This window comes from Poecilia reticulata, linkage group LG23 (assembly GCF_000633615.1).
Source record: "Poecilia reticulata strain Guanapo linkage group LG23, Guppy_female_1.0+MT, whole genome shotgun sequence".
Taxonomy (NCBI): domain Eukaryota; kingdom Metazoa; phylum Chordata; class Actinopteri; order Cyprinodontiformes; family Poeciliidae; genus Poecilia; species Poecilia reticulata.
Window position 1 is genome coordinate 2,828,732 of NC_024353.1, and position 23,345 is coordinate 2,852,076.

Below are 23,345 nucleotides of genomic sequence, written 5' to 3' on the forward strand. Positions count from 1 at the left end.
TGTTTTCAGGGTGGGCTGCTGTCGGTCGGCAGTAACAGCTGTACTTGCACATTTGTAAATGTTGTATCACAACATAATAAATAGATTTATTCAGCAAAAGATTTGCCTTTTAATATAAAAATGGGACTGCTTACGCCATATTTCATCTGATAGACCTTGTAGATATTTTTCAGTTTGATTTATGTAATCTAAAAAAAATCACTAAATGTGTCATTTAATACAATTTACATTGTGGCTTAAAGTAATTTTAGTTCTATGATCATATTGTAATTTTTAACACTTATTGCATTAATTTTATGGGTCTGTTTTGCTTTTTTCTTTTACTTAGTGCCAGTTTATATTAAACCATGTGCATTTTGTTGTCAGTTTTGTGATTAGCTCAACTTTTATTTAAGCCAATTCATGCCTATAATCATTTTTGTGAAGCTATCATATAAAGGATTCTAATTAATTGTAGGATACTATTAGATGAGTGAAAATTCTCATGAAATTTTATTGTCTATAATTATTTGGATGCCAAGTCAGAATTATGAGGATTTTATATTAAGATCTGAAGTAATTAAGTAAAACTTTATTTTGAGGTAGGTCATAATTATATAAATTACGTGGCAGTTAAGTCAAGATGATGACATTCTTATCAAACTCAATTATCAGGTAGCTACATCAAAATTATCAATATTTTATAATGGGATTATTTCATTTTTATATTGTAGACTAAATATTTCATATCAAGATAGCATTTTATTCATAAACTAGTTGAAACAAAATTCTGGAAATACTATTAATGCTGGTTTATTTAAGTAAAAAATTTTGAATGTGATCATATCTAGTCAAAATGATAATCACATCGTTGAGGATTAATCTTGAGTCAATCTATTAGACAATATATCACATTTATGTAATATAAATTCTAGTTTTTTCCTGATGGTGACTGAAATGCTGCTTCTAAAGGCTTTTCAATGGAAAGGTCACATTAAAAAGACGCGCAAACGTCTGTCCAGCACCAAGCTGTTGCTTTTGGGGAAAACTACATTACCCAGAAGCCTTTTCTACAACAACACAACCACGGGCTGTGCTCAGCCAATCAGAGCCGGGTCCTGCTGCTCTCCAACTGACGTGTCGCATTGGATTGTTATTGGGGGAAAAAAAACACGGAGCTTCTTTAGATGCCATTTCTTTAACCAGCTGAAACGATGGCTGAACCAAGCAGACAGGATATTTCTGCCATTTTCAAGCGTCTGCGTTCCATTCCAACGAATAAGGTGAGTTTTTATGAACGAGAAACGTTGGGGTGTCTTTAACAAGGAAGTCCGCTAAAGCTAATGAGATATATGACACGTCGCACTTTGTTAAAAAAAATGCCTGCTGGCTCCTTTTAACCAGATTAGTCAGCTCTTATCCGCTTTTTTGTCATGGTAAATTAGCCTGACTGGTGGAAACAGGTTGTTAAGACATCCTAATTATGTCCTGGCTACAATTTAGTTGAAATGACCGTTTTTTAAAAGTTAATTACTCCAAACAGATGTAGCGCTAGCCAAAACGGATAGACGCCCGTCTCATGAGTTTTGTTTGTTTAGGCTTAGTTTTCGGGTGTATAGTCCAAACTAAATACTGACACACGTCTCTTCTGGCGCCGTTAATGAAAATAAAGCATTTACAGTTTTACTGTATGCTACTTTAAATTGTAATTCAGACCCAGTCGTCCACAGCTGTTTGAAAATAAATGTGCTCCAGACCCTCACAGCTGTTTGACTGGTGTCGGACTATTGATTTAGAAAAAGTGAATTCAGATATTACCTCGTTTTTGTGATCAATTTTTGCTCTTTGGTCTTCAGGTTTGCTTCGACTGTGCAGCTAAAAACCCCAGCTGGGCCAGCATCACCTACGGGGTGTTTCTCTGCATAGACTGCTCTGGGACTCACAGGTCATTGGGAGTGCACCTGTCCTTTATTAGGTAGGACTCTTTCCTCTTCCAACAATTGTTCAGACTCTTGACAAACTGGATGAAGAGCGCCTGTGGGCAATTTTCGAGTTCCCAATCTAGACTTTGACTGGACCGTTTCAGTATACCTTCATCTAAGCCATTCTGTTTTAATATTTATGGAACCAAGCTTTGTTACACTCATTTAAATTCATTCATACATTGCAAAAGCACAATCTATTATCAAGTATTTCTGGTGTAGTTTCTTGTACATATTTATTAGTATACTTGAAAACATACAAGTAAGTTTTCAGCAATAAATCTGTGCATGTTTTTAGTAAATAATTCCTTAATTATTCATATTTCTTGCTGAAAAGTTATTTGTAAGTTTGTACTTTGTACTTTCCTCTTCAAGTGTACTGAGATATTTGAATTTTGTGTATTATTATTTTTTGTTTTCCTCTTTTCATCAACTTATTCTATTGTTTTAAAGTTTTTGCACAGCATTTTAGTGCTGTTTTAAACCTGTTTTTACTCTCTAACGCTTTGTCTGTTCTGTTACGCAGGTCCACTGAGTTGGATTTTAACTGGTCATGGTTCCAGCTTAGATGTATGCAAGTGGGAGGCAACGCCAGTGCTGTGAGTGCCGATGGAAGAGAGGAAACCTTCATGTTCCGGCGTCATTAGAAATATGTTGAATCTTCTCTGTTTGTTTTTGACTCTGCTTCGACAGATTGCATTTTTCAATCAACATGGGTGCAAAGCTGGTGCCGCCAATGCTAAATACAACAGCCGTGCCGCCCAGCTGTACAGGGAGAAGATCAAAACTTTAGCCACGCAAGCTACCAGACGTCATGGCACTGAGGTACAGCGAACAGGAATCTCTGGCTTCCTGTCTGGAAGCCAGAGATTTGATAAGCTTCCTTTGCTTATCAAACTTTAGTTAAAGTGTCTAAGCTAATATTAATTGCTGCTTTTGCCTTTTTCACTATAGCTGTGGCTTGACAGTCAGGGTCCTCTTTCTCCAACCTCACCCGAGGACAAGCATGTGGACTTCTTCAGTTTGCATTCACAGGTAAAGAAATATCCCAAAGATCCCATTGTTTTATGGTTATCATGTTTTTTTTTTCAGTGCAATGGTTTTAGTGTTCATTTATTCTGTCTTTGAATGCTTTTTGCTCCTTATGGTGCCTTAAAACTTGACTTTTTTTTACAACTTTTGCAGTTTATTTAGCTAACAATATGGTAGAGATGTAGATTTAGAGTCACTGTATTTTTTTATGATACGTTTATTGTAGATTTTGGCTTTGCCTGTGAATGAAAATGATTATTCAACTTAACTGCAATCACAACAAAGGGGTAATTGTTGAGAAATCTCCACATATTTATGCTGATGCATCAGTTATTCCTCTGTATGCTTATACTCTCCAGTAAAGGGTATTTGAGTGTTTTAGCCTTTCTGTCTGTCTTCCAGGATGTGCCTGAAAATCTAAACATGGCCAAAATGAGTCTCAGCAGCCCCACACTAGAAAAGCCTTCCACCGATGAGAAAGATGAGGATCGAAATGGTATTTGTAGTCAGAAAAGATCTCTCTTTGTCATTTTTTTTTTAAATGATCACCGATCCAACAAACATGCATTTTGATTTCAGGAAATTCAGAAGAGGGCCCAAGTGTTGAAATACTAAGCGTTTCCCCAAAAGCAAATCCAGGTTTATTTGAAGTTTTGTTTTTATAAACGATTCCCTTTAACGTATTTAAGTACTTTTTTTTTTTAAACTCTTGTAATAATTGTTGAAAAAGTAAACTTGTTGTTTTTGTTTTCTAGAGCCATCCTCACTTCTAAAAAAGAAGCCAGCACCTGCCAAGAAAACGGTAACTAGAAAGACATGTTTTGGAAACTAATCTCCTATTCATTCACTCTAATTGTGTGTTTGCAATGAATTCTATTAACTTATCAGCAAAGTTTTGACTATTTTAAGTAATAAACCATTCACGTTGTTGCAGTTTATCAAGAATAACTGAAGCCACCATCGGAAATGTTTAGGATAAAATTAAGAAGTCTATGTAACTGTGAGATTTTTGCTTATTTCCACTGGTAATCCTGGATCTGCCAGATGTATGAATACCTTTTTGGCTTGCATATAAATGCGAAAACTATCAGATTTTTACAGCTTTATTAGACCTATGATGTCTCACTAGCATAATAAAATAAATAATAATCGGAAAAAAAACAGATTTTTTTGTAAAAGTGTTTGAACTTAAAATTTCAGTTTGATCGGGTTTAAATTTGAGTTGTGCATTAGAGTTGATCAAGGTTTGTCGAAAATAGTTACTATTTAAAAAAAAAAAAAAAAGGCAAACTGTCCAAAATGTTGTACAAATTCAAAAAACCCTATTTTTTTTTTCACTATTTTTTTTTCACAATAAAAATAAAAGTTTTTTATTTGAATTTGCTTTCTGGGGGATGTTGGTAGAGAAAAAGGCTTTAGCCATCCAGCCTCTCACAACAGTTTGCTAAGCTAGGTAGGTGGAATCTTTGGTTACTTAGTAACCACTCCCTCACTTCTTTGGTTACCTAGCAACAGCCTGTTGAGTAACTTCCGCAGCAGCAGTTTAAGGTTTCCTCACTGTGCCTCATAACTGCTTAAAAATAAAAAATGGACGCCACCAGTTTAGTATTCCAGATATTTAAAGCAAAAACTAATCAGTAATTATCTATCGGCTGATATTAAGGGCTTGTATTGGGCTACGTTTTTCAGAAAATGGACTCGTCTGCATGAACGTTGAATCTAAGTGGGGTTTTACACACTTTCTTGACGCCTCTGTCTGCAGCTGGCCTCTAAGAAAGGCGGCCTGGGCGCCCAGAAGGTCAGCAGCCAGAGTTTCTCCGAGCTGGAGAAAGCGGCTCAGGCTGCCGACAAACTCCGGGAGAAAGAAGAAAGCTCCGCCACAGGCGCCAAGAGGAACATCACACCTGAGGACTCCATGTGAGAACACCACCTGAAATAACCACTAAAGCATAAAACCTGCCTGCTTTTATATCTCTTCTTACTTTTTCCCTAAGCGCTTCATCCATGCGTCTGGCCTACAAAGATTTAGAGCAGCAGAAGAAAATCGGGGAGCAGAAGCTGAAGGGGTTGGAGGGGAAGAAGAAGGAGCAGGCCGAGCGACTGGGCATGGGTTTGGGTATGAGGAGGTAGGATGATGATTAACAAATCTGTTCGATTTGTCTGGGTCTTGTTCTTATTTGGAGTCTGTTCTGTTCGTCTCTCTGCAGCGGAGTTTCTCACTCCGTCATGTCAGACATGCACATCATCCAGCAGGAGAGTCCGCTCGGAGCCAAGACCACCAAGGGCCGCAGGTTTACTGAGGAAGACGAGTACGACGGGACGTTTAGCTCAAGGTCAGATAAGTCTGTGTAAACACAGTTCAGTTATCATTAGTTTTTATGTTATATACTTTATAAGTTTTTTATTTTTATTTTTTGTTGCAGGTTACTGAAATAAACTAATCCAGATGACTTTGTATTCCCGTAGTTGTTTCTTGATTAGTTGGGGAAAAAAATAATTATACTTACAGCATATTTAGCTTCCAGAAAATTATAAAGTGCTTAAAATGAAATAAGTAAATAATAAATAAAACATGAAGTGTTTTACAGAGTTAAATGAAACTCGACTATGAAATAAGTAAATGTTGAAATAATTTTAAAAAAGATCAAAAGAAAATCTAATCTTGAGATGAATAAAAATAAATCTTGAAAGAAATCTTAATATTAATAAAAAGAAATATTAAAGATTTCTATTTATTTAATTAATTTAGAATAAAATAGCTCTGCATGTCTAATAATTTCCCTCTGTCAAAATATTCTCCATAGTTTAACTGTGGCTGTAGCGTCGCCTAAATAAGATGTTTTCTGATTCACAAAAACGCTGCAGCAGCGCAGTTGGAGTAACATTCTGGTCTGGATATGCAAAATTAAAAATTTGCATGCTATGAAGCAGAAGTCTACTACTAGTTTTAATATTAACTGGCTTTTTTAATGTCTTGTTCCAGACTTTTTGTGGCGAAAAAACCCTTCAAATCGATTTAGTGTTGGAGCATCTTTCTGTTTTTGAAATGACTGAATTATTGTTTGTTCTTTTTAAGGAATGTTTCACGGTTCGAGGATCAAACGGATACCTTTGATAGTTTCTCTATGCGTTGGGGAAATGATGGCGGCAGCGGAGGAGGCTGGATGAAGGAGAGCAAGAAACCAGAGCCGGACTTCTTCATGTCCGCCGCCGTGTCTTCATTTGACGACAGGTAGGATGATTTTGGTATTTATATATTTTGAATTATTTATAGTTACTTTTGGTGGGTGCTGGTCATTTTAGTCCTTCACCAACTTGTACTCTTTGATGGTAAGTTTATGTGTGCAGCACCATTTATAGGGTTATTTAAAGTGCTTTAGGGGAACAAAGAAACATTGGTGTTTACGCATCACTTGAAAAAAAAAAAAAGTAAAACAGTGGAAAATAACATAAAACATGTACCGGTTTTTTTTTTGTCCTGTTTTCACTGGAAGCTTTTACTCTACTAATACTTTATAAAATGCTGTTGAGTTGATTTAATTATAACCTTTATGTGGTTGTTAATCCATCCTGTTCGTTCTCTCTGATCTGGTCATTTCTGATTTCTAACTTTGCATTTTTGGTAACGAAACAGTTACTTCTGTCTTTTCTGCATTTCTAATTTATTTAATAAAATATAAAATTGCATAGAATCAGCTTATATTTTATAGAGGCTATTGTGCTGCATAATCTCTGCTAGTTGGATAGAATCATGTAAAATAACTATTGTTGAAAAACATACAGAAATACTTGATATTTTGACTTAAGACTAAATGGCATCCACACTTTGTAACTTTGATTACAGTTTTTAACTTATTCTCATATTGAAGAGAAATGTGTGCCCGGGTATTATAGACAAAAAATAAGAATGTTTAAGTACGAAATGATGGTATATGATGGAAAATTGATCCAAAATCTTTTAATTTACTAGTTTTTATAAATTTGACTGGAATATTATGATTCTTGTCTTGTAATCTTTATTTCTTCAGCTCAAAGTGTGACAGAAAATGAAACATTAGACTTATTTTACAAATGTAGTCATGTTGAAATGTATCCAAAGTATTCATCTGAGAAAGTTTCCTTTTGAATAGTTGCATTCCTGTGATGTTTAACTTTTTATCAACAGGCCTGTTGCCAGGAGAAAAGCTGACTTGCCATCCTACTCGGATTCTGGAGAAGCTCAGAAAAAGTTTGGAGACGATGTCAAGGCGATCTCATCTGACATGTATTTTGGAAAACAAGACAACTCTGAGGTACAAAATGAGCAAAATCTGCATTTCATTATTATAAAATGAATACAATTATTTCCACATTTTTAGGGAAACTGGAGAAAGAAGCAATCAAACTCACAAATTGATTCACAAAAGTGTTGTTTTAAAAACGAAATGTTTTTCTCTTCAGTACGAAACCAGGACGCGACTGGAGAGGTTTTCAGGGAGCGCCTCGATAAGTTCAGCAGACCTTTTTGATGATCCAAAGAAAGAAACTGGTGAGACACAGCTTATCTTTTTGGTCAGTTTTTATACACGTAGTACAGAGGTTACAAATTTATAAATTACAGAAAATCTTTTGTGATTTTGCATTTTCCGTTTTAATCTCGTTTCTGGACTTCCTCATAGTACTTCTATTCTTTCTAAATGTAAAATTGAGAAATGTGTCGGCAAATAAAAAACAAGGCAGTTGAAATGCATACTATATCAGAAGGAAGTCAGGAGAAATGTCTAAAAGTAGTAGGTTGGACATCCGGCAAACCAGCACCTTGCTGAGGGATTTAAAAGCTCTTTGTTTTGAGACAAGTCTGTCCGTTATATTCTGAAAGCTTTTAGGTAAATGCAGTTTCTTCTCTCGTGTCATCAGAGGAATTAATATGAGCTCGCCCTGCAGTGATTGTGGTAACCATAACAGTAGTGAATGGAAGCACCTGAAAGTCCCACTTTTCTACACATGATCAGTTTGCGTTTTACTCATCAGGGATTAGGTTTTTGTGAGGGAGTTTTCCCATCTGGACCTCTTCTCTTGTGTTTGACTCGCGCTTCATGTTTACAGGAAGTTCATACCGTCTGAGCAACGTGCTGCCCAACGCTCCCGACATGTCGCAGCTCAAACTCGGCGTGCGCTCAGTCGCAGGGAAACTGTCAGTCATGGCCAGCGGCGTAGTCAACACAATTCAGGTTAGTCAAACACTCAACACTCTTTGAATAAAATCAGACTCTTTCATATCTTGTTAATGACTCGGTTATCTTCTGCTTCTTTTTTTAGGACCACTACAACTCCTAAGTGGCAGTGCGAACGTAAATCCAGGAGCTCAGACATCGACGCTCGTAGCAAGTCTGCACGTTTACCACCAAAATTATTCTTTGTATATTTTTGGTATTAAACAACGTGTGCAGATATTAAAAAAAATGGAAAAAGAGATGATTTTTTTGTTTAACTTGGAGACTTGAATATTAATTACTCTGCTTTAAGGTTTCTGGGTTTGTGTATTTAGAAGTGCTGTAATTAGCAGATGGAGTAGCTTCGTGGTGTCATGAAGAGTTTTTCCTTAACATTTTCTTTTTTTTTTTTTTTGCTTATTTATCTGATCAAATCCACATTATTTGGGTTTCACCAGGTCATCATGCCGTTACAAGTTCCTCTTGTTGATTCAGAAAAGCTTGAAAGTGTCCTTTTAGTCCCCGAAGTGCACTTAGGTTTGCTTCCTTACAGAGCGGACCAAAAGACGGCAGAAACCGTAAGGGACCAGATGGGCTACTATTGATTCTTTGAGTTGAGGTCAGACAAATGAAGTTACCAAAAGAAGAAGAACTGATTCATTAAGCTTTCATACAATATGGCCAGAGGTTTATTGACATCCATCTTGAATGTCATTTTTAATTTTGGGCTTCAGTTAAACTACTTTTTTTTTGTTTCGTCAGGGTGAAGCTTTTAGGTAACGAGCAATTTTAGTGTCTTTAAAAATGATGGATTGTTTTGTATAATCATTCCGTCTTGAAAAACAGTTTGAAATGCATCTGTATAAAAAAATGGCAAATAATATTTATGTCCATATTTATCATGGAGTCGGGTGGTTAGCTGAAAAGGCACAAAAAATCTTTAAGACTAAATTATAAATGCAAAACTGGTTTCCTCCTCTGAATTTTATCACCAAAGACGATCACTATATATATATTTTTTGTTACTTAATTACCACTTTAAAAAATCAGTTTACTTCAAGTAGGTTCATTACACTGTTAAAAGTGTTTAATTCAAATTTGGCTGACACTATTGTAATATTAAACTTTACTAAAATTAAACGTGCGCCTTTAATGCTGGTGCGGTTGGGTTTTGTATAAATTTACAAAATTCTTCTGTAGGAAATCTTGTCTTTTTTTTTTTTTTCTTTTTTAATCTTCGTCTCTGCTTTTTATAAATATAAACCGTCCCATTCTGAAAATTGCCACCTCTTTAGTTAACTAATCTTGATGAAATATCTGTATATATTTGGCATGCAAAGTGGGTTTGACTGCTCGTCCTGGTTCAACTCAATAGTTTACTGGTAAAAAAAAAAGAAACGTCCAGGAATCCACACAGACGGAGCAGAAGTTATTCACTAAACACTGCCGAGGATTTGCTTGGAAAATGTAACAGTTAGGCGTTGGAGCCGGATTTCCTAAACGACCATCTGCTGTTTTTTTGGTGTTTTTTTGGAAGTCTGTTACCGTCCAAAAGATGCACTACTCATACCTCCTAAATGTCTATTATCCATTACTTGACTGGTCAGAGCTATTTTGGATAGGATACATTAGCATGTTTTTTTTTTTTTTTATTTTGGAGGCAAAAGTCAAAGATTTTTACACCGTTAACAGAATATTTGTTTGCTCCCATCACCATAAGCCTTGGCCCAAGTATCAAGGTTTTTTTACTTGACCTGATTGTAATGTTTTGGTGTGATTCTTGTTTTCCGTTTACTCAAAATTAGTTTGAAAATTTGCACATGGCAGCTTTGGCCTGGTTGTTTTTGGTCTCTGAGTTAAAGATGCATTTATGTTTGCTTTGTCTCTTTTTTGTATGACGTTTTGCTTTGTTACACGTTTTTCTTTGTTTAATTTTGCATGTTCCCTCTGTAATTCGTACAAGACAAATCCTGAAAATAAGATGAAATCATAGTTTCCAGTAATGGCTGTGTAGTACAGTGTTGTAAAGAGCTTTTGGTTATCATTTATACATAAAATAAAGCTACTGATGATCATTTTGTCCATTTTTGACTCAAGTTTGTTTTGCCTTAACTTTTCTGTTAGCAAGTGGAATTTTGCATGTAGGCAAAAAAAAAAAGTTTAATTTTGCAAAACGAGGAACTAAGAATAGACTGGAAATCACTAAATAATCAATTAAAATGGTAGAATATTTATATAATCCTCTTTCTATTATGAAATTTAATTAATTGTACCTAAAATATTAAAATAAATGCTTTTAATGTTGATGAAATTCGTAAATTCTCTCGCCAACGTGGCTTGCTGCTGCGTTCATGGAAGCTCCTGCTCTGTCGGAACATTTAGTATTTGGCACTGCTATACCTTGTGTGTACATAATAAAAGAGTAACTAAGATTTTAAATTAGGTATGGAATAGTTATTTACGATTTAGGACAGAACTAAAGACTCGAGCAAATACTAATGTATTAGTTGTACTGCTTTGGTACAGTTTGAAGTTAAATTGACCAATTTCCAATGAAGGCAGCACTTTTCCTGGGAGCAGTAGCGGTAACTTTAGCTAATCTCCGCTGGTAAAATCAGATATTTATCGCTTAATTCACTATGAATTTGTCGTTAAGTAGGATATCCTGCTTTTATCTGCTACATATGAAATAACTGACTATATTTTTAAAGATTAAAACCAGGTAACGATTGTTTAAAAGCGGGATTTTATAATTGCGAAATGCCTACGGAAATTAAACAGAGGAAAAAGACGCAGTCTCAAAAGCAAAACGATGAAATGCCGCAAAATTCACCTGCCACCGGTAAAGGCGAAGCACAAAAAGCGAAAACGGAAGACGGAGAGAACAGTGGAGCAAATAAAACGTCCTCAGGTCCAGACATTAAAGGTTTGATGTGTTTACTGTCGCTAGTAGCATGCGGAGTTTTGAGCTGGTAAGTTAGCACATTTATAGTTTTAAATTAATTTTCCTTTGTGTATTGCTTCTTGGCTGAGTGCGTTTTGTGCTTCAGGGTGGTGCTGCAGCAGAATGAAAGGTTTTCTCTAATGGAAGAAAAGTATAAAGCTCTGCACGGGAAAACTTCCAGCCTGTTGGACATGGAGGAAGAGATGGTGAAAGTTTCCAAGAAGGTACGGCTGGAGTTGGAGTGAAGCAGCTGCTAAGTTAAGAGGCCATTTCTCTCAAAATGTCTGAAATATTTTCTTTTAATTTTAAAGCTTAGTGTAATTTAACCCGAGTCGTAGAAATAGTCAAGTAATAAGCAAACTATGCGGCTTGTTTTTACCGCTACAGCAGCAGGGTTGCCAGATCTGACAGTTTACAGCCTTAGATATAATCTTGTAACCTACGTCATCGATTGCGTTCAGATTTGTGACATTTTTTGTTGTTCTTTGTTATATTCTGACCAGAACCTGATCCTATTGGGACTGAGAAGGACTTAAGGCTCTTTGACTACAATCGGACTTGAGTTTTTTGTGTATGTCATTTTAGTTTATGATGTTGCCCTGGGATTTCTGTTTTTGTAGTTAGTGTCACTACTACAAAGTGACACTTGGTGAACTGTTGACTAATCATTGATGATGTCACGTTTGACAGATTCTAGAGGTTAAAAATAAATGTACTAATGAGGTAAGTGCAATGGTATGGGATTTTATTAAATGTTTTGTTCTTTTCTGCCACACAATAACTATTTCGAGATAATTTCTCTGATAGCTTTATAAAAAAAACAACAAAAAACCCCACCTAAAGTTAGTTTTTACAGCCAAATGTGTTGAAATCAGCCCAACACTGTCACTCATGAAAGAGTCAAGCAGCTCCGCAGAAACCGCGCTCCTTTTCTGTGTTGCGGCTGTAGCTCGTTGCATCCGAGGACGACCTTCAGGCGGTGCTCTCTACCGTCTCCACGGTAACCAGACTCCAGAAGGACATCTCCGCCCTCCACGCCGTCGCCATGGCGATGCAGGCCGACGAGAACTCGGCGTCCCGCGACCTGCAGGCGGTCAATGCCCGCTTCCTGAACGTGACGGAGACGTGGCAGGAGCGGCTGGCCGTCGTCACCGCGGACCTGGCGGCCCTGAAGGCCGAGTCCCGCGAGGCGCACGCCGGCGCCACGGAGCGGGTGAACGAGGCTGAGCAGAGGGCCCGGGCGCTGGCGAAAAGGCTGGAGGAGCTGGAGGACAGCACGAAGAGGAACGCCCGCGTTCTGGACCGGACGGAGGACGACGACGCCAAGCGGGCGCAGGAGCACCTGGACTGGAACACCAAGCAGATCCACAAGCTGCAGGAGCAGATCGGCAGCCTGAGCAAGAGGGAGGCCGAGCTGACCTCTGAACTCCAGGAGCACATCCCCCGCGCCCAGCAGTGCGAGGAGCAGCTGCCGAAGGTGGAGGAGGCGGTGCGCTCCATCCTGAAGCTGAACGGCGACCTGAGCGGGGCGGAGAAGCGTCTGGAGGAAGTGACGCTGCAGGTGTTCGGCACCGAGGACAGCATGCTGAAAGCTCTGAACGAGATCCTGGAGATCAGGCAGGAGCTGGACCGCCTGCAGGCCCACAACAGCATCCTGAAGATGAAGAACGAGTTGTCCGTGGTCAAGGAGGCGGTTCGTGAACTCACCATGGTGCTGAGGGGAGACGGAGGCGGGACCCTGACCGACTCCGGCACTTTGGAGGATGAGGAGTGGAAGGACGAAGAGGAGGAGCCGTGGCTGGAGGAAGAGCTGAGCGAACTGACTCCTCATGATGACGCTTAGGGCTGAAACGATTAATCGCGATTAATCAGGTTTCACAGTTAAAACTCTAAAAGGTGTTTGTGATACTTTTGTTGCAGTCAAAGCTGAATTCTTCTCTGATCAGGTGGATGTGCAGCGACAGTTTTCTATAGTTCTGACTCGATTAATCGTGATTAATCGTTTTCTTTGGGTTTTTTTAAGTAATGGTCAACTAATTTCTGCAAAAGCACAAAATCTTACCAAGTATTCTCGGTTTACTTTCTAGTGTAAATATCTTAGTAAACGTGAAATAAGACAAAAATAACTTACAAGTTACTTTTTAGCCAGATATCGTTTACTTAAAAATAATTTCTTAATATTGATGAATAAGTCCTTGTTCCATTGGCAGATTATTTAAAACATTTCCACATGTTAAAAGTTAATTTATCTGCCAATAGAACAAGTTCTTTTTAATCACGATTTACTTAAAACAAGCCCCTATATCTTGCTAAAAAGTTGCTTGTAAGATAGTTTTGTCATATTTTCACTAGAAACTAGACCAAAAATACTTGGTAAGATTTTGTGTTTTTGCAGTGTTAGTAATTGATTAATCGTTAACCGTTGTATACAGACTCCAAAAAAAGTCAACTTGCTGAAAGAACAACACACTCAGAGCAGAAATTAAACCAAAATTGTGCAGAAAATATACAAATGTTTCATTTAAGACAAAAAACCCTCCTTTGTTTCTTTTGTTGTTAGTTTTAGCTTCACTTTGTTATAAAGTGAAGCTTTATAACAAAGTGCATAAAGTTAATCCAATTGAGGTTGGATTAACTGCAACCTCAGTTAATCCAAAATTAATGAATCAGTCCTACAATGTGTTAAAGTCTAGCAGAAAATCCTGAGCTTTTCATATGTTGATGTTAGAAGTAGAGGTGTGCCGATCAATCGGTCACCGATCACAATCGGGCCGATTTCCGTGAAAAAGTGTATGACCGGTGATCGGCGATCATTGTCTCTTGTTGCCGATACCGATCACCTGCTTGTCATTTCGCAGCCTGCCTGTGCAGCTGGTCTCTTTCCTTCACACTGCTCAAACGCGCAGCAACAAATCCTAAGCGATGTGTAAATATAACGCACTGAGTGAATGGGGAAGTTTGCGTGTTGCGGCGGAAAAATTAAAGCTCGTCAAAATGCATCAACACGACAAATCTAATACGACATAAAAACAATGCCATACTTGAGGAGTTTGGCTACATCGAGACTCACTGCAGTAAAAAAGACATATGGAGGATAAGATAGCAGGTAAAGCAGCGCACAGCTACAAACACTCACCCGGATTAGCATGACGGTCAGAAAGCTAAACAAATAACCCGCAAAATGATTTAAGTCTTCGAGCTGCAATACAAGACGCTGGTTCTGCTCTCGCTGTTGAACCGCTGCTCCGCGCTACAGGTAGTAATATTTCACAGACGGAGCACCGCTTCTGCTCCACATGGTAGTGACTCTCACACCGAACCCCTGTTTAAAGCTGCAGCATCAAACTTAAAAAAATACATTTTACACACTTGTTAAAACTTTTGCTGTCCTAACATGAGACAAATAATCTCTGAAAAATTAATCGATCTCCTCCCTGCTCTGCATAATTACTCCGCTCAGTTAGAAACAGCCACTCAGAACTAGCAGTAATCAGCTAGCCGCCATGCTATCAGGAAGTTTTCATTCAGTAACTCTGGATTGTTTATTGTAATGGATCCTGTATTTGCCTTTGAATGTTAAGTTTTATACTTGAACTTTTTGGCAATGTTGAGAGGTTTTATTTTGACTTTTTGCATTATTTAGCCTCTTCAGAGCCTTCATATGTTATCAGTCTGTTAAAGATAGTATTACTGATAGCAGTACAATTTGCACAATGCCTGTTTTGTTTAGTTTTCTTCTTGAAAAAAGTTATTAAAAACAAGTTTTTGTCTAAATTAAGGTGAATTCATGGTCAGTTTTTCCGCATAATGTAACCGGTAGTGTTTATGATAAAAAAATAAATAACTAATAATTATGTGATCGGTATCGGTGATCGGTATCGGTGATCGGCCCTCATGGGTGATCGGTATCGGCAGGAAAAAACCTGATTGGCACATCTCTAGTTAGAAGTATTTATTTTAGCTGCAAATAATCAATAGTTCCCTAAAGAAATGCTCTTATTGCATTTTAGACAATAACATGTTAATGTTCTTCTTTAAACATGGAATTGAATTGTTTATTTTCATTTTTAATACTGTATAAAAAGGTTTAAATGATGAAAAATCTGCAGAATAGTTGACGTTACATTACATTAACGTTACGTTACAGAACGTTACTGACTGTTTTCTCTTGCTGGTTTTTAGTTTGCTCAAGTGTTTTATTGTACTCATTTACCTCAGACGTTGTTACTGTACGCTATCGAGTTCACAGCACTGATGAAACATTTGATGTCAGTCATACAGATGCGCAAAGCAACACTTTTATTATTTTTCATTTATTTTTCAAGCACTGAAAAAAGTGAAAGCATTTTGTTTGAGTTGATTCAATAAAAAAATCATTTTGGAAAGAAAAATAATTGAAAAGATGATTTTTTTTTCTCACTGTCTGATGTTAAATCAGATTCAATGTATTTTGTTTTAGGTTATTGAACGTTACCAAAATTATTCATATTTACTAAATGCCAGAAAACGTAGCGAGAATATTTTTTTAAGCGATCTTTTTTTTACTTTCTTTGTATATTGTTTGTTTGACATTTAATTTGAGCAAGAATGTCATTTACCAATGATTTGTTTGGGTTGGTTCGATGTAATGAATATTTATTCTTAATTTTTCTGTGACTTATTGATCGGTGTAAATGAAATAAAAATAGTTTTTTCATTTTTTTGTTGTTGTCAAATTAGTGTTTTGTTTTCGGACCAGTCTGGTTTACAGACATTTGAAAATGTAAAATCTTGTTATATTTTAGTTTTATCTTGTACCTGCTGTAGAATATAGAATAATACCACCAAACATAAATAAAAGTAACAAATGAAATCAAATAATAATGAACTGAAACTGTCTTTATTTTTAGTTAATTTGCATCGTTTTTGAGTCCAGTTTGGTCCTGGAAAAGTTTGGAAACTCACCTTAAAAATGCTTGAATTTTACTGTGTAAAAAGAGAACAAAGTCCCTGTTTTTTTTTTTATCCCAGTTGTTTACGTTTTTGTCTTCTGGGTGGTGAACTGTACTTCCTGTTTCAGTGTGAAACCGTGCAGCAGATGCTGGAGGGTCTCGCGGCCCAGCCGGGGAACCTGCAGCCCCGGCTGGAGGCTCTGGAGCGGGACGTCGTCCAGCTGAACGACTGGGCCGCCGGGCTGAGCGGGAAACGAGCGCAGCTCCACGGCAGCTTGACGTCGCTGAGAGACGCGGTGACGCAAATCGAAGAGCGAACCTCGGCCATTACAAAGGACTTCGCCAACAAGGTGCGTTTGATTTTTTTTTTCTTTTCTCGTAAATATGTTTCTGGAAAAATGTGAATGATTTTATTCATTTTTCTCAGTGTTAACACAACTTTTTCCTAGTTTTTAAAGAAGAATTGTCTTTTGAAGAGTTCTGTCCCGAAGTTGACAAAAACCCTTCATTACATTGAATCAGTCTTGGACTTTAATTTGTTCTTTTGAATGTTTCTTATGAACTCCAGTCTGAAATACAGGTTGTATGTGCTTTTAGGTCTGCATACACTGCAAAAACACAAAATCAAGTTTGTTTGTTTTTTGGTCTACTTCTTAGTGCAAATATCTTGAAATAAGACAAAACTAACCTGCAAATAACTTTTCATCAAAATGAAGAAGTTTGTTTTAAGTAATAGATACAGGTGGGGAATTATTGTATGATTTATCATGATAAATTTCTTAGAAGATTTTTGATATATCGCACGATAAATCCCAGTATTGTTAAAAAATATGATTAAAGGTTTTTCTATGTTTTCCACAAAAGCATCAATAAATATCAGTAAATATGAATATGATTAATTTATATCTCTATATGCAGTTTAGTGATATAAACTTGTTTGTGGCACTATAAATTCTGTCTTAGTTTTTTTTTAAATTATCATTTTTATCGTAATCACAATAGTACCACAAAATATTGTGTTAAAATTCTAACTCCTCATCATCGATATTGATGAAATTTCACTTGAAATAAAGACGATTTTCCTATGTTATAAGTGAAATAATCTGCCAGGGGAAGTAGAACTTTTTTTATTATTGACTTAAACTGTTATCTTGCTGAAAAGCGAATTCTAAGTTAGTTTTGTCTGTTTTCAAGTGCACTAAAATGTTTACTCTAAAAACTAGAGCAAAAGTACTTCGTAACATTTTGTGTTTTTGCAGTGTACGTCTTAATTCCTCTAGTTTTTTCTGTATTTATTTTCTTATCAACGCCTGATTGGTGGAGCTGTGCGTATATTTTCTGGTGCTGGTTCTGCAGGTTTCCTCTGTCAGGACGGACGTGCGTCGGATGGACGGTCTGCGGTCCGAGTTGGACTCCGTGTTGTCGCAGGTTGGAGAGCTGGAGGACAAAACCGGTCAGGTGGAGCGCAGCATGGTCAAACGCATCGGAGACGTCCTGGGCAGCAGCGTCGACCGAATCTCCAGCCTCCGATCTGCGTCTGAACGCAACACCAAGGCCATCGACCAGCTCCGCAAGCGAATCCCTGAGCTGGTCGCCGTGGACGACCAGATATCAGACCGCCTGCGGGAGCTGGAGAGCGGCCGCGCTCGCCTCGTACGGACGCTGACGTTCGCTGCAGACCTCAAACCAAAGGTGGCGTCCATTAAACGAGACTTCGGAGCATTTGAGCCGCAGGTGTCCGACCTGACGCTCAGGATCGGGCGATTGGCGGAGGATCTGTCAGAAAGAGAGCGTGAGATCGCTGAACTCCGACAGACTTTGCTGAACCTCACAGCAGTGGAGGGAGAGTTAAGTGTTACGACTAAACAGGTCAGTGAGATAGCTGATTTGTCTGACATCGGAGAGATGCAAAACCTAAAATAGTTATGTTTTATATCTGATGATCACCTGTCAAACTACTGCAATAAACATTTTTCATAAAACAAATCACAAACTAGCCGCTTCGCTTGTTTAAAAGCTAGCTTCTCCTGCATCTGATTGAACAATAAGAAGAAAAACATTCATCAAAAGCATCTCACATTATATTTCTATTATTTCAAATTGCAAAAACAACCTACATAGTGGTCGAATAATGACCAATAGCTATTGGTTTGTTCAGAAAATCCTCATTTTGGGTTTATAAAATGGGGGAAAAACTGGAATTCAGAAAAATTCAAATGGGAAAAACTAGATGTGAATAATTTGTTGCTCTAAATCAGTCGACTGCCGTTCTGGTCATGCATTTTGGGTCGTCATCCACAGAAGCATCCCACAGCATGATGCTGCACGTCACATCCTTTTTTAGCATTTATTTAAGCAGACAATTACCTAACACTTAGATTTTGTTGGTTAAAATACACTGAAATCTGTGGCTGCGAATAAAATGTAAGAAGAGTCAATAAGCGATAAGCAGCGAAACTCAAGACATAATTTTATAAATTTCACTCCCTTAAAATAAAAATTCACGGCTTCAGGTCAAACATTTGTTTTTTTATTCTTCTAAAACAAACAAAGGAGTGCTTAAAAATCGCAATTGGAGGTTTAAAAAAGTAAAAGAAAACTACAGTGCAGAATGAGTGTAGGTTTGAACTTCACAGATCAGCAGTCTCAGCTGTTTCTCTCTTTTTTTTTTGTTCTAACAAGAAGTGCAGCATCAAGACGTCAGATTCCAGCTCTAGAAAGCAGATCTTCATAACAGTAACGTGGAGTTTTGTCTCCTGTTTCGGCATCCTGATGCGGCGTTGCATGACTAGTAGTCTGGGTGTTTTTTCCCCTCATCCTGAAAGCCCTTGAACGCCTCGTGTGGTCTACATCCTGTCCTCCACAGCGGTCAGTCTCTTCTCCAGATCCTCCAGGCCGCTTCGTTCTTCATCTCGTTTAACTTCTGCTAAACCAGCGAGTGCCTGCGTCGTCTCCTGCATCGACTCTTGCAGGGTGCGAATGGCCTGGTTTTGGCTTTCTATCGTGTCTGCTTTGCTTTTCACTTCTTCCACTGCAGTTTTTAAGCTCTCCAGCTCCGTCTGCAGGGAGGTGGAGCCCTCTGCAGGCGGCTGAGTCTGATCCAGGGCCTCTATTTGGGTTTTTATTTCTTCCAGCTCCTGCTTCAGGTCTGTTCTTACTCTCTCCACTGCAGCCCCCTGTGCAGATAAGCTGCTTTCGTGTCCGTCGTATTTGGCGAGCAGCGACTCCACCTTGCTGCTGATGTCAGACAGCGAAGCAGTCAGTGATACCCCGCCTTCCTCAGATGATTGAACCCTGACCTCCAGGTCGTCGGATCTTTTCTGAGCCTGAGCCGCCGCCGTATTCACTTTCTCCTCCACGGTGCGGATGGCGTTGGAGACCTGCTCCAGGCCGCTCTGCAGGGTGACGGTTTGGTCCTGCAGGGCCTGAACCCCGGCCTCCGCCTCAGACAGGGCCTGCCTCAGGCTGCCGGCGGTGTCTTGCATCACCGACCTCACCGATTCGACCTCCTGGGACAGAGAGGCGACCTCCTTGTTGCGCGTCTGGAGCTCTTCCCTCACGGCGCCGATCTGTTCTCTGAGGGAATTGGAGGTTGCGTCCGCCGCCTGTTTGGCCGTTTTAATCTCAGCGACGACTTCAGCGACGGCGGACAGCTCCTGTTTGACAAGCGCGGGGTCCGCGGCGTCGCCCAGGCGAGCCCTGAAGTCGGCCAGCTGACGCTGCGCTTCGCCCTGACCCTCGGCGAACTCGGCCACGCTGGCGGAGATGGACTGGCTCACCTCGGCCAGACGCTCCTCCACCGTTTTCTCCAGAGAGGAGAAGTCCTTCTCCCGGGCCTCCTTGACCTCCTGGACGCCCTCCGCCAGGTCCCTGAGGAGGTCGTTCTGCAGCTTCTGGAGCGCCTCCTCCACCCTCCTGGTCTCGACCTCGCCCCGCTTCATGCGGCTCACGGCCGCCTCCAGCTCCACCCGCGTGACGCCCAGCGACGACTCCAGTCCGTCCACGTTGCTTCTTAGAGAGTCCACCTTGACAAGACGCGGGAACAATCGATCAATAATCAGTTAATCGGAGAAGAAAGTGACTCATCTGGTAAAAACCAGCTGCTTGTCCTGCGCCAGCGGTGGCCAAACTTATCGGCATGCAGGCCAAAGAACGTCAAGTTGAAAAATGTTGTCAGGATCCTACTATTAAAATAAATTCAAAGCAAAAACCTTTGTGTTGCACTTTATCTGGTATCAGTGAAAACTGTTTTTAAATCTGCATCAACTTCATTCAATATTTTAAGGTGTGGCCAACACAACTTCTTCTGCTGCCTTTGCTAAAACTAAAGACAGAAAATCGGCCTAGTTGAAATTTCTCCTGGAGGAATCCAAGTCAATGGGAGAAATCACAGACTGAGCTGTGAAGTGAGATTTTAATGGAGCAGAAGGAAAGCCGAGGCTCGTCTACTGACATACATTCAACGATGCAAATAATTAAGTTCCCTTTTTGAATAAGAAAATAAACATTTCATTGCCTAAAATGCAACTGCGCCATTGTTTTTTTGATTAAAATGCAAAATATATGTGGATTAGTTACTTTTGAGAATTACACTTTCAAAAAAATGCCTTTTTATTGAGTGCAGTTAGTCATTTGAGCTCTAATATTAACTCTTGTTTAGTAGATTACTTGAACTGTTAAGACTCCACCTTCCTCGTCCTCCTGAATGAATAGTTGCAGTTGCAACATTCAGTTGTTAACGGGATTTTTTTTCTTTCTGCACACTATTTTCAGTCTTCTGGCAGATTTTTATTTAAAATCTACTTTTTTATATTTTAAAAAGCAATGACGATGAACTTTAACGAGCATCCCAGGACCTTTGAAGGTAAGTGAGGCCCACAGGATCATAGAACCTCCACTGTACTTAACAGCAGGTATGAAGTGGTTTTCTGTGTCTTCCACTTTTTAGTGTTTTTTGCTGAAGAAAGAGTCTTGGCCTCATCTCTATTGTGAATATCAGCGTTTGTAGAGGGAAGTTTTTTTTGTAATTCATATATTTTGCGTATATCTTTGGTACATAATGACATTTTTTTAAGATTTGCTACCTGACTTCATTCTGTACACTGATTTTATGACCTTGTCTTACTGTCATGTTTGACATCACCATGGAGATTAGAAAACGAGTGCTTTGTTTTCTCCACGGTAAAAAATTAAGAGCCAGGAGACTTGAGCATGGAAAAAGCGGCCTAGTCAAACTCCAGACTTAACACCAAATGCTCTTTAAAGATGTCCTCCAACAAATCTGAGCTTCAGCTGCTACAATTTCAGCAAAATGTTTCAGGAAGTACACCCCAAAAGACCAGCAAATGTAAGATAACGATGGCTCTACAAAAAAGATTATTTGTGAATAAAAATAATAAAATAAAGTGCTTTAGCATATTTTTTTTAACACCAAAGGATATTTCAGTTCACATTCACACAATCTAAGAGACAAAGGGTTGGGTGTCTCTTGCTTTTGCCACTTGAGACTGAAGTGATTCATGTCATCTTAATAAATCCTGTTCAGATTTAAATTCAGCGGCAGATTATTAAAACATCCAGTGAAGTTATAATTACAAAGTTTTAAACTGGTTGTCATTCAAAACTAATTAAGAATTCAGCAGCGAGTTTGATCTTTTTAGTTTCCTCCAACCTTAAATATGTCACAGAAACCCATCTAAACTCGGTAACGTGACGTTTCAGTCATGTTTAATCGATTCTCTTAGTTTGTAACTCACCTGTTGAAGAACGTTCTCCATTTTGGTACCCAGCTCCGCGCCTCTCCGTGCGCTCTCCTCATGCTGTGCGTGGATCTGACGGACTTCCTGCACAACTTGTTGTAAATAAAAAGCCGCAAATCCCGCAGCCCCTATCATTGCGGCGTAAAACACCGCGTTTACCAGAAGGCCGAGGCAGCTACCTGAGCGGGGCCCCTGATGCCCGGGGCCACTCACCCCGTTGGTGGCGCCTCCGCTCTTTTGGCTTTTCCTGGACGCCTCGTCCTGGCTGGCCGCTGCGCTCTTCTCGCTGTTCTTTGGTCGGTTTTTTGTCGTCATCTTTCGGCGGAGGTTCGGTCCAAATGAGTGCGAGAGGAAGGAGGTTGCGCTGGTTGTGCAGTCGTGGATGAGAGAGGGTTTCCAGTTCAGCCCCACTGTGGAGCAGCAGCGTATCAGGGAGCGCGGCGTGTCTTTCCAAAGGGGTTTTGAGCGTCGAGGTATGCGGATGGGGGCTGTCCTATATGTCCAAAAAAACAGACTCTGCGTGGGTCTGGGTAAATGTCCCAAACCCACCAGCAATTCGCGAAACAATGAATGGCTTGTGTCGTTTTAAAACACCAGTGAAGCATTAGTTTTGCAGGATTTTATCTTTTTTTTTTTTTGGACGCCTTTTGTAACTTTTTAACAAGTCTAAGGTTGTGTCAAAACTTCTTAGATATCAAAACTTGCACTTTTCATTCCAGAAAGCAACCACTTCCTCCAACCACGCGTGTAATCGCCTGTTGAACACGCGTTATTACTTCTGCATGATCATGCTTGCCTGATGTTAACTTGGTGCAAACGGTTGAGAGCAGCGCAGGGAGGAGCGCCCCACTTTTCTCCACCATGCCCCTCCTTTCATACGTGGCAGCTGCGGTCTGCATGCGGCCACATCCCATAATTACATATCTGTTCTGAAACTTGCATATCTGAAAACCCAGAGAACGTCAATGTTCTTGCACTAAGACGTTAAAAGCTGAAAGTTGCGATGGTTTCCAGTTTGCCTATATGGAAATTTACATATATTTTTCTTAATACTGACTGTTATACATGACAATGAGCCTTTAATTTCTTTGTAATGTTTGTAATTTTATTTTACAACAAAGCTGCATTCTGGAAATAATTACTCGAAATGATGAATGTGTTAATTTACGTATACTTTTCACCACCAGGTGGCACTAAAGTAGCGTTTCAGTCTTTGTTGGACAGCTTTTCTGTTCTTTTTAAATTGTTTAACTTTTTACCACTTTATTACAGTTTTTCATATTGCGTCATTGTTCGAAGTTATTGTGATTATTTTCTACTGTGATTTTCTTAAGAATTATTTTGCATTTTATTTTTTTGAACCCACTCTGCAGAAAAATCCAACAGTCAAATTGAAATTTTCTATCTTTTTCAAGACATATTTATTGGTGTTCTTGTTTTTCAGAGTGTAATAAATGTAATCGAACCAGCTTCTTTGTTGCTAACGAAGAAGGTATCCACCAGCATCACCATGTTTCATCATGAGG

General features: G+C 39.0%; 3 protein-coding genes across 4 annotated transcripts; 2 read left to right on the forward strand and 1 right to left on the reverse strand.

Moving 5' to 3' along the window:
* The first annotated feature begins 1,086 nt into the window (after positions 1 to 1,086).
* On the forward strand, positions 1,087 to 10,260 carry arfgap3 (ADP-ribosylation factor GTPase activating protein 3). Its single transcript, XM_008400546.2, has 16 exons — positions 1,087 to 1,262; positions 1,836 to 1,954; positions 2,488 to 2,560; positions 2,655 to 2,786; positions 2,916 to 2,996; positions 3,396 to 3,489; positions 3,573 to 3,632; positions 3,749 to 3,795; positions 4,756 to 4,910; positions 4,988 to 5,119; positions 5,201 to 5,326; positions 6,070 to 6,225; positions 7,159 to 7,285; positions 7,434 to 7,521; positions 8,079 to 8,203; positions 8,292 to 10,260. Exons 1-16 carry the CDS (start codon positions 1,194 to 1,196, stop codon positions 8,307 to 8,309), a joined length of 1,602 nt encoding a protein of 533 aa, XP_008398768.1. The 5' UTR covers positions 1,087 to 1,193; the 3' UTR covers positions 8,310 to 10,260.
* A 465-nt stretch (positions 10,261 to 10,725) lies between these two features.
* Positions 10,726 to 18,626, forward strand: ikbip (IKBKB interacting protein). Of its 2 annotated transcripts, XM_008400548.2 has the most exons (4): positions 10,727 to 11,157; positions 11,236 to 11,353; positions 16,189 to 16,410; positions 17,417 to 18,626. In XM_008400548.2, exons 1-4 carry the CDS (start codon positions 10,946 to 10,948, stop codon positions 17,981 to 17,983), a joined length of 1,119 nt encoding a protein of 372 aa, XP_008398770.1. In that variant the 5' UTR covers positions 10,727 to 10,945; the 3' UTR covers positions 17,984 to 18,626. The 2 variants fall into 2 exon arrangements, with proteins under 2 accessions (XP_008398769.1, XP_008398770.1); XM_008400547.2 differs by lacking the exons at positions 16,189 to 16,410; positions 17,417 to 18,626 and adding an exon at positions 12,079 to 13,187 and having other exon boundaries at positions 10,726 to 11,157.
* Positions 18,627 to 18,719: 93 nt separating this feature from the next.
* Positions 18,720 to 22,418, reverse strand: ckap4 (cytoskeleton associated protein 4). The gene is made up of 2 exons (XM_008400550.2): positions 21,817 to 22,418; positions 18,720 to 20,085 (listed from the first exon to the last, which is right to left on the reverse strand). Exons 1-2 carry the CDS (start codon positions 22,132 to 22,134, stop codon positions 18,907 to 18,909), a joined length of 1,497 nt encoding a protein of 498 aa, XP_008398772.1. The 5' UTR covers positions 22,135 to 22,418; the 3' UTR covers positions 18,720 to 18,906.
* Positions 22,419 to 23,345: the final 927 nt, after the last annotated feature.

Bases quoted from the DNA above. Each gene is read 5' to 3' on its own strand.
- ckap4 (XM_008400550.2), bottom strand. From the start codon at position 22,134: ATGACGACAAAAAACCGACCAAAGAACAGCGAGAAGAGCGCAGCGGCC. The intron at 20,086-21,816 runs GTGAGTTACAAA...CGTCTTGTCAAG, and splicing joins TGGAGAACGTTCTTCAACAG to GTGGACTCTCTAAGAAGCAA.
- arfgap3 (XM_008400546.2), top strand. From the start codon at position 1,194: ATGGCTGAACCAAGCAGACAGGATATTTCTGCCATTTTCAAGCGTCTG. The intron at 2,787-2,915 runs GTACAGCGAACA...TTTTCACTATAG, and splicing joins CCAGACGTCATGGCACTGAG to CTGTGGCTTGACAGTCAGGG. The intron at 3,796-4,755 runs GTAACTAGAAAG...CTCTGTCTGCAG, and splicing joins CAGCACCTGCCAAGAAAACG to CTGGCCTCTAAGAAAGGCGG.
- ikbip (XM_008400547.2), top strand. From the start codon at position 10,946: ATGCCTACGGAAATTAAACAGAGGAAAAAGACGCAGTCTCAAAAGCAA. The intron at 11,158-11,235 runs GTAAGTTAGCAC...TTTGTGCTTCAG, and splicing joins GCATGCGGAGTTTTGAGCTG to GGTGGTGCTGCAGCAGAATG. The intron at 11,354-12,078 runs GTACGGCTGGAG...TTGCGGCTGTAG, and splicing joins TGGTGAAAGTTTCCAAGAAG to CTCGTTGCATCCGAGGACGA.